General features: G+C 37.3%; 1 protein-coding gene across 1 annotated transcript; it reads left to right on the top strand.

The window, feature by feature from the left end:
- The first annotated feature begins 1792 nt into the window (after positions 1-1792).
- On the top strand, positions 1793-5898 carry mrpl17 (mitochondrial ribosomal protein L17). The gene is made up of 3 exons (XM_028469676.1): positions 1793-2080; positions 5498-5566; positions 5631-5898. The coding sequence occupies exons 1-3, from the start codon at positions 1907-1909 to the stop codon at positions 5877-5879; spliced, it is 492 nt and encodes a 163-aa protein (XP_028325477.1). The 5' UTR covers positions 1793-1906; the 3' UTR covers positions 5880-5898.
- The last annotated feature ends 4135 nt before the right edge of the window (positions 5899-10033 follow it).

The following is a 10033-nucleotide window of genomic DNA, read 5'->3' as shown; positions in this document are numbered from 1 at the left end:
CGTTTTTCTAAACAAAGAAAATTAATTTTCTCAGGAAAAAACCTACAAAATTGTCTTTTCTTTTCTGCTACTTAAGTGTTAATTTGGATTATGATATTTTTATTGGGACTCAGATTTTCTGTGATGGAGGGAAACATGAAAAACAATACCTCACATGCCTGTTTTAGGACAATATCACACATTTACACTTTATCTTCATTCATAATCTTGATCAAAAGAAAATCACACTGTAATCCTGTTTTATTTTGATACAAAATCTATACGACACAGACTAAATTAAACTTAACTGGTGACATTTTTAAAAATGAAAATCATGTTAAACAGAAAATTCCAGTTGGTGAATGTGACGGGGGCTACACAAACTCATCCATGGTTCACAACCACTGGTACGTCCCCCCTGTCGCGTTCTAAATAATGAATGGTTGGTCTGTGACTGCTCTGTTGTTTCTGTCCTGCATGGAGCACTTTAATGTTCACCTCTAAAGAACTGCTTTAAAACCTGAGTGTGACACACCTGTAAATACACTCTGTCGTGCTTAGTCAGCGCTATTTAATACAGTTAAATCTTTCCTAAAAAAGGACAAATGTGCATCAAGAAATTCTGAATATTCATTGCCTAATTTGGGTTTTAAAAAGGTGGTTTGTTGGAGCTGGAGGTGAAATGTAATGAGATTAAAGGGAGCGCTGGCCCTTTAAATGTGTAGTTTATGTCCATTGTTAACAGCACAGCTAAAGGTAAAGAGCACATCACTAAAGCACTGTTTAAATACATATTAATGACATGTGATGGTAGCTGCTGTACAAACGCACTTTTCTGCCAAAACAATAAACTATGGTTTTATTAGAGGCTTTGTTTGGCTCTGTGTGTGGTTAAAAAAGCTCCAGTATAATAATAATAACAATAATAATAATCACATGTATCTGACTAATTAAATCAAACTCTGTGGTGACAGAGTTGAGTTTGTTGGTTTCAGAGAAAGTCTATGGAGTGGGCGTGGCCTCATTGGTGATTTGAATATTCTCAAAATGTTTTGTTTTACTTTTAGTTTCACAATTTAGCTTTAGCATTTATTTTCAAATTTAAACTTAGCATTTAAATTTAGAATTCATTGTTAGCATTTAGATTTCAAATCTGAATATAGCATTTAGATTAAAATGTAACATTTGGATTTGAAATATAAATGTGACTTTTAACTTAAAATGTATCATTTAGATTTAAATGTAAACATAGCCTTCAGATTTAAATTTTATATTTGACATTAACATTTTAAACTTAGCATTTAGATTTAAATGTAACTTTTAGATTTAAAATTTAAATGTAGCTTTTAACTTCAAATTTAGCATTTAAATTTAGATCTAAAACCGTCATGAAAGACACTAACAGGTAAATGCACAGGTAAATAAATAAATGTATTATAAAATAAAATGATGATACTAAAAATATTGATATATTACGAGACATAGCCTGCATAACATATTTATATAATCCTATATAATGTTATGTTATGTTATGTTATGTTATGTTATGTTATGTTATGTAATATTATATTATATTATTCAAGCAATCCAAACAGACCTTCTGGCATTTTCGATCTGGATATTAATGTATAATGTCCCTGTTAAATAAAGCAATACAATAAAATCAAATCTAACCACTTTATTTGAGATAAGTGATTCCAAAATTTATGAAAATGAAATCATATGTTTGGGCCAGTTTCATATATTATTGGTGGAATAGTTCAAATGTAATTTCCTGATATCTAGCGGAACCTCTCTTCCTGGTTCCGTGACGCAGTCGGACGGTTTTAGGCGACGCACCGTCAAAGTCATCTTCCTGAGCTCGGCTCTTCCGTCTCTGTGTATTATACTATATATTTACTATATTTATACTATACATTTATATAGGATGAGGCTCTCGCTGCTCGCGCTCATCTCCCACGGCCACGTGGTCCGGAGGATGGGTCTAAACCCGGAGTCCCGGATCCACATGTTGAGAAACCTCCTCACCGGGCTGGTCCGACACGAGCGGATCCAGACCACCCTGGGCCGGGCCGATGAAGTCCGCTTCTACGCAGAGAAGGTCAGAACATTATTAGCATTTATTATTAGAATCATTGTATTAATATGAGCATTATTAGCATTTATTAATTAAAATAATTTAATGATTATTATTTAAAATAATTAGTGCAGAGCATAACGTACTGTAATATAGGCTAGCATACATCTGCAGCAAGAGAGAGTCATATATCTACACTACTGTTTTAGAACACCCAAATGTTTTTAGTTATTTAATGTAATTCAGGTCCAATTAATATATAACATTTAATCATTATTATTTTAAATAATTAAATTAGGCTGTACACCGATCTGATCGGCTATATAGGATTGGCCGACATTTTACATTTTATGTAATTAATGTGATCGGCTGTAATGACGTTGCGTGTACGTGTGTGCGCCACCTCCGCTGCACACCTGTGATTACAGACTATAAGCAACAGCAGGTTTTGCAACGCCACAGTCAGTAAATATGTCTTTAATGCTAATGCTAATGCTAATGGAGGCTTCATGTAGTTCCAGTGTGGTCTGCCTCCTCAGCTTGGGGTTTAACTCCCTCGCTTCACAGCACTTAGGACGTAGTTACATTTGAAGCCACACAGACTCGTGCGTCGTGCAGCAGCAGCTGTGATCACTCAGGTGCTGCTGTGTGATTAATTAAAAGTGTGTCAGACACAGACTTCTGTCCACGTTGGTCACAGTGATTCAACTATTTTCATACTATGTCCAACGTAAAGTCACAGTTTGATCCACTACAGAGTGAAACATGCTGTCATATGCAGATGAGGATGGAACACAAACTGTTCCCACATATTTTAATGAGGCTCAGGTCACTTTAAACTATATTTAAAACTGTGTATTATGGAAGTTAATAGTTTTCATTGTCAAACTGGTGTTGCGTTGATGGGAGGAGCATCAGGTCAGAATCAGCTGATCAGATGTGTAATTTACGCAGTGATGGAACAGAATTGTTTACATATGAGAGTGTGGTGACACAGCACTGCTCAGACCTGTTGGATGATGGTCAGTAGATCATCAAATGGTGCTGATCAGCTGATTGACAGACTTTATAGCTGTATTAAGATCAATAGGTTCTTGTTTTTCATGGACCGATCAGAGCAAAGTTACAGGACCTAACGGAGCAGCCACATTAACTCATTCAGTCCCAGCCATTTTCAGATTTTCTACCCCCTCAGTATCAGCCATTTTTGAGCATTTTGACTGATTATAAAGACCCACAGAATGTTTTCTACTATGACTATTAGGGATGTAACGATTCACTCAACTCCCGATACGATTCGATTCACGATACTGGGTTCACGATACGATTCTCTCACGATTCATTTTACAAAATGGGACTGTACTTAAATGACTGAAAAATATTCCTTTATTTTTTGGGGGGAAAAAAACTAGAAAATACTACTATTTTCCTTTTATTTTTCATTGTCAAAAGAATCCCTTGATAAACTATTCAAACAATGCAATTTAACTAAAAATAAATCTTGAATGAAATAAATAAAGGAATAATACAAATGAAGAAGCCTATTCATTTAAATTCTGGTTCCATAATAAACAATACAAAACTGCATAATAGTTTTTTTTTTTTTTTTTTAAGTGCAACTGAAAATTTATTTTGTGACTTAACAATTGGACCTTAAAAAAAAAAAAAAAAAAACAGTCTGCACTATATTTGCTTCAGATATTTGTTTGAACCAGCAGAGGGCACTGGTAACCCAGTGGTCGGTTGGCATGCAGCGAAGTGCAGTGAAGAAGAGATGCTACGCTAGCAGACAGAGTTAATAGAAAAACGTGACTTTTACAGATATTCACGTAATATTACAGACATTCTTTTGGTGCTAAAGGGGTAATGAATCATTTATGAATATGTTTAAGAGTAGAAGGCGGCCAGAAAGAAAGTATTAGCAGATTTCGCCCGCCGCCATGACTCTGCTGGTTAAAAAAAGTACTGCGATTCAATTTTCACAGCATCGATGTGAACCTTGATACCTATGAATCGATTTTGAAGTGCCTTACGATTAATCGTTACATCCCTAATGACTATCTGAAATCTGACACTAGATTCTGGTTGAGCGTGCTCTGTTGTGAACGTCAACTCTCATATGTAGCGCCATTTTCTGTCTCATAAACGCCTTTCCTCCTCTCCCTCTGAGCTCTGCTGAGCATTGGTGATCTCTCATCCAAAGGTGTGCTGCTACCTCCTACGTGTCACCTATTATTTTGCTATCTGGCTCACAGGCTGGGGGTATTTTGTACCCCCCCCTCCTCCTCCTCCCGACACGCAGCGATGACCCGTTTGGCCCTGTTAGCTGATGGTTTTCACCATCTCAACATTATCAATAATCCACTCAGGTCCACATGTTCTGTGTTAGTATGTGGAGCTGTGAGCTGATGGATACGTCACAATATCACTCTGTGGCGCCATAATCTCACTTGTTCCTGCTTCTCCTCCCCAGCTAATGGTAGCATCAGTGGCTAATCTCTCATCTAAAGGTGTACTGCTGCCATCTTCAGGGCACAGTTGGTCACTACATCCCCCCACAGCTTAGATATTGATGAGGGACCTCCGCTAGTGTGTTTTCTAGTAATCCCCGTGAAAAAATGCAAATGACGAGTTATCTCGTCAATGGCACTGAGTGAGTTAGATTAGGGGAAAAAAAATATCATTAGGTTTTAAAGTTGTTTTTTTTATGTTTTGTTTACTTAGTTTTCTACAATATTAAATGTTTGTGCAGCAGACAGAGAAGTCCATTTGCCTCCAATTTAACTTCCTCAAATGTCATTGTGTGCTTCTGTGCACTGACGTCTCCACGTTTAACGAGCAAAATGCTCATTTAAAAAAGGCGGTCTGCACCACTTCTGCATGCACGCTAATCATTGCTGCAATCTTAGTGAATTCCTCGCAGCAACTGAACGAAGAACGAAGAAACGCGACTGGTTTACCACCTTTGATTTCAGATCTTAGTGAATCTGGTCCAAAGTGTTTTAATGAGAACATGTTTAATGTGACTCTTATAGACCTCTACATTATTATTATTTAATGTATGAGTGGGACAAGTTAAACATTTTATTATTTTTATTTTATATTGTACATTGTTGGAATGTCAGTGATAAATATACAGTTTTAATTGTTTTATTATTTAAAGCATTAATATTGATTTATAGTAAGTACTAAGTAACTGCTGGTCAACATATGACCTCCTTCACTGTGACACAAGAAAAAATTTTCATCTGCACTTGTTCATTTTTCCTCCTCTGAATCACTACAAGTGATGACATCACAGTCTAAATACTAATACTAAAATAGAATCATTAGACACAATGGTTTTATAATAATATATGATATGATATTGTTATGAACTGGAGCAGGTTTATCTTTAGTTCATAACGTGATGCTGGGATGACGTTGTGTTTAATTTTCCAGCTGATCGATTACGCTAAAAAAGGCGACCGTGATGAGAAGGCGATGAAAATGGCCACTTTCTGGCTGACGGTACGTGTCCACTGACTCACCTTTCAAAGTAAAAGCTCCAGCTGACTCAGCTCTTTATCCTCAGGAAAAGGATCTGGTCCCAAAGCTGTTTAAGGTCCTCGCTCCACGCTTTGAGCACCATTCCAGCCGCTACACACGGATGGTTCGAATCCCAAACAGAGACAACCTGGACAGAGCCAAGATGGCCGTCCTGGAGTACAAAGGAAACCCGTTTCCTCCTCTGTTTCCTGTGAAGAAGGAAAATGAACTGACGCTGATCAACCAGCTGTTGAAAGGCTACAGGGAGTCTCACACTGATACTGTCAATCAATAAATATTTGTCCATTACAATATGTTGTGTATTTGTCTTCATGCACACATTTAAAACATTTGCACATCTTTGGAAATTTCAAGGAAATTATTCCTGTTAAACTTTGAAATCAAAATTTTAATTTAAATACAAATGTTGCGTGAACTGTGAATCTGCTTTTAGTATTTAAAGCACCTTCAGTAAATAGGCCCCGCCCACATTGTGCTCTGATCATACAGGAGAAATGTACGTGATCCACTTATTGTATACGTACCCCAAGAAAACACAAGAAATAATATATGTATATACAGTATGTGTGTACTGTACATACATTAGCGACTGAGATATACATACATGTATTTTTAGTGGGATTCATAAAGGAGCCACAACTCAGTGGTGACGTACTAAATAATGTAAGTTAGATCAAACTAGTGTCAAAGGGCAGAGACCCAATGTTTTGCATAATGTATAAAATATTTAAATATATATCTTCTTCTGAGCTCCTCCTGATGACTGACCCTATCTTTAAGGAAAGCCCCCCAAGGAGGAAACTCAGCCTTTGTTGCCACCATCTGGTTCTTTGGGTCGTGACCCAGAGTTCCTGACCATAGGTGAGGGTATAGAACCAACATCAACCGTTAGATCTACAGCTCAGCTCCTTCTGAACCGCCATAGATCAATACTGACTCAGCACTAATCCTCCTGTCCCCCTCCCCCTCCCCCCATCCTTCTGTCACCGTGACCCTAAGGGACTAGAATCCTCCACTTGGGTCAGGACCTCATCCTCTACCTGGAGAACTCTCCACCTTTACCTGTGGTTTTTGGCTCCAATACATTTATCAAATAGTGAAATTTCTTATTTATATCTATTATGTATATTTTACTCATTGGTCAATGTATTATTTATTAAGTTAAAGTTGAACCTTCAGATCATGTTGTGTAAAATATTTAATTGTACATAACATATTTTTAATAAGATATAGTTTAAATTGTCATGTTGTTTACAGTGAATACATTATCCTGATGATGATGTCACTGTGGTGGTAAATAATGAAGTGTCAGCTACAATCACTTTAAACCAGGCTAAGAAAACAGCCTCACACTATTATACATGTTCAATTCAACTTTGTTTATGGTATATTATTTTCTTGCTTATTATAACTTTATATTATGGTGTGCCACCGTACATGCTGCCTGTTACAGCCGCTCCTGCTCCTTTAACTCGTTTTAAGTGGTTTTTCTTCAGTTTCCTCCTTATATTGACTTTCTTCCTGTTGTGTATCAATACACAAAGCACTGTCTGGGTTAATCTTTCTTTATTACACACACAGTCAACATTAACATACATGTGGCTCTTTTACGGCTCCACCCCAAACATCACTTCCTCATATGTCATCATATCATCACATAACTCGAACCCATAACATCCACCTTCTCCTTGGAATCAGAATTTACCTTAACATAAATGTATCTTTATTATTTTCATCACTTTTTTAACCACTTAAATATTTTCTTTTATTTATTATTCTTTAAACAGCCTCACAAACAAACAACCATGAAGCTTTAACATTTCCTTCTTTTTGTTTTTTAGAGCTCATATTACATCTCATATGGTATTGTTTCTTTCACCACAACATCATGGAACATCTGAGATGTTTGTAGACCTCTGTGTTTCTCTGACCCTCAGTGACCTCTAGTGGTGGTGGAGTGTAATCAACATTTTTATTCACTTTCCTCCTTTTCAGTCAATGTTTTTGTTTCATATTTCTTTACATGTTGTGTTAATGGTGGTGATTCCACCATGACTTGGTTTCCAGTTTTACACCAAACTTAGTGTTGTGTTAAATAAACTCTTGTTGAACTAGTACCGTCACCCACGCCAACTTTTGAATATCAAACTCCTCTTTGTTCATCAGCAGATCATTTAGATGTTCCTCTCAGCTCAGTGTCTCTGTAACATCATCCAGTTGTTTTCTCATGAACATCTGGTCATTTTCTGATTGATCAACAGTTCTGCTGGATTGTCTTCAATGCTGCGATAAACAGTAACATTTTCTCAGTCCTTCAGCATGTGTGATCCTGATTCTCTTCATCAGTGATACATTTTGTCGTTCCACCTCTCCATTAGTTTGAGCCCATTATGGTGATGTTCTCACATGTTTGATTCCATTGTTTTCACAGAATTCTCTGAATAATTCTGATTTGAACTGTGGGCCATTGTCAGATTTAATGGTAACTGGTAGTTCATGTCTATTGAAGATAGAGTCAATGACTTTTTCTGTAGTTGTAGATGTCATAACATCATACTCATAGTAGCGACTATGATAATCTACAAGTATTGATTGATTTGAAGGTCGTGGTCCTCAGCAACATCCTGCCAAGGTCTATCTGGTAATTATGTATTTATCAGTGGTTCGTGTGGATCAGGTCTAGCAACCAACTGGTATCCATGGCTTTACAGTAATTTTCTACAGTTTTGTCCATACCAGGCCACCACACTTTAGTTCTGAGATGTTGTTTAGTTCCAACAATTCCTAAGTGTCCTTCATGAGCTCAGGAAAGTGCTTTAGCTCTGAGTTTTTCTGGTGATACACAGTGAGTCCCTCTGAGAACGATGTATTCTATTACACATAGCTCATTAGCAATGGGTGCATATGTTTTGCATTTATCAAAATGTCCATTTTCAATTGTTTTTTGCACTTCTAACAACTCTGAGTCTATAGCAGAGGCTTCTTCAACCTCTCATACTAAGTGCTTTTGGAGTTGTTTACTGCAATAAATCTCACCTATATTTTGTGATGCTGTATTGATAGTGAATCAGTAGTTCTGGTTTCCCACGATGTGCACCACTTTAAAGTCATACAGTTGTAGTCTAAGAGCCCACCTTTCTATCACATGGTTTTGACCTTTAGTTGAATATGACCTCTAATGTCTAGAGGTCAGATGTTCTACCATACACACATGTGGATGTATTCTTTAATAATAAATAATGCATTAATTTTATAAAGTGCTTTATCATAGACTTTCAGTCCACACTTAATGGTGGTAAACTACTATTGTAGCCACAGCTACCCTGGGATAGTGAACCATAGGCCCCTCCCACCACCACCAACACTCACTCACACACTACATTCATACTAGGGCAAAGTAAGTGAAGTGCCTTGCCCAAGGACACAATGACAGATACCACTGGGGTGACTGCCACCCCACTATCACATGCCCATACCAGTGCTAGAGCTACAGTCTGTTAGGTTATGACATACATAACACACTGGTACCTCTACAATATTCTGTTCCTGTATTAGCACTGCACCCAAACCTACTGGTCTTACATCTGCTGTGACTTTAGTTGGAGCTTCTTTGTTAAAGTACGCTAAGATACCTGCTATGGTTTAGCTCTGGTCTAAATATAAATGTAGTCTCTGTTAAAGGTCTCAGAGGTTCTGACAGTGGAACAAACTGTGGTATAAACCTACTGCTGAAGTCTACCAGTCCATGGAAGCTTCTCACCTCTGCAGCTTTGTTCTTCTCCCTGGTCTCCACCACAGCTCTCACTCTTTCCAAAGCCTTTGTGTGACAGTAATATTCCTATGAAAACAAGTCTGTTCATGTTAAACTGGGACTTTTTTGGCTTTAGTGTTAATCCACAATCAGAAAGTCTCTTCATTACAGAATGTAGGAGCACATCATGTGTTTCCTGGTCCAGAGCGTGTATGATCACATCATCTGAGATGTTTTCCACACCTTCAGTGCTCACTAGTGCATTAGTGATCTCATGTTGGTATTGTTCAGTGGCTGGTGACACTATAAATATCAGACTTTTATATCTGTAAACTCTGTTATGCTCTGCACATGTTGTGATATCTCTGGAATCTGTGGTGAACTCCAACTGATGATGTCACCATTTCAGATGTAGTTTAGTCCTAGAAGTATTCCATCCACTGTGGGAAATCTTTCCCTGATTATTGCTTCATTTGTTTTCCTCATGTCTAAACACATTCTGATGTCTGTGTGAGAACCACTACAGGATTTACCCATGGTGGAGAACCTTCTACACGTTCTATAATGTTCATTTATCTTTTTCTCAACTGCACCCCTTAAATGTTAGGGTATGTGTGTCAGTGGTTGTTGATGATCACTGTATAGACTAATGGGTTTAGTTTTCCTACTTCTTTAAA

This window comes from Gouania willdenowi, chromosome 16 (assembly GCF_900634775.1).
Source record: "Gouania willdenowi chromosome 16, fGouWil2.1, whole genome shotgun sequence".
Lineage (NCBI taxonomy): Eukaryota > Metazoa > Chordata > Actinopteri > Blenniiformes > Gobiesocidae > Gouania > Gouania willdenowi.
Note: the sequence above shows the minus strand (reverse complement) of the source record. Positions and strands in the feature narration are given on the sequence as shown.

Bases quoted from the DNA above. Each gene is read 5' to 3' on its own strand.
- mrpl17 (XM_028469676.1), top strand. From the start codon at position 1,907: ATGAGGCTCTCGCTGCTCGCGCTCATCTCCCACGGCCACGTGGTCCGG. The intron at 2,081-5,497 runs GTCAGAACATTA...TTAATTTTCCAG, and splicing joins TCCGCTTCTACGCAGAGAAG to CTGATCGATTACGCTAAAAA. The intron at 5,567-5,630 runs GTACGTGTCCAC...CTTTATCCTCAG, and splicing joins TGGCCACTTTCTGGCTGACG to GAAAAGGATCTGGTCCCAAA.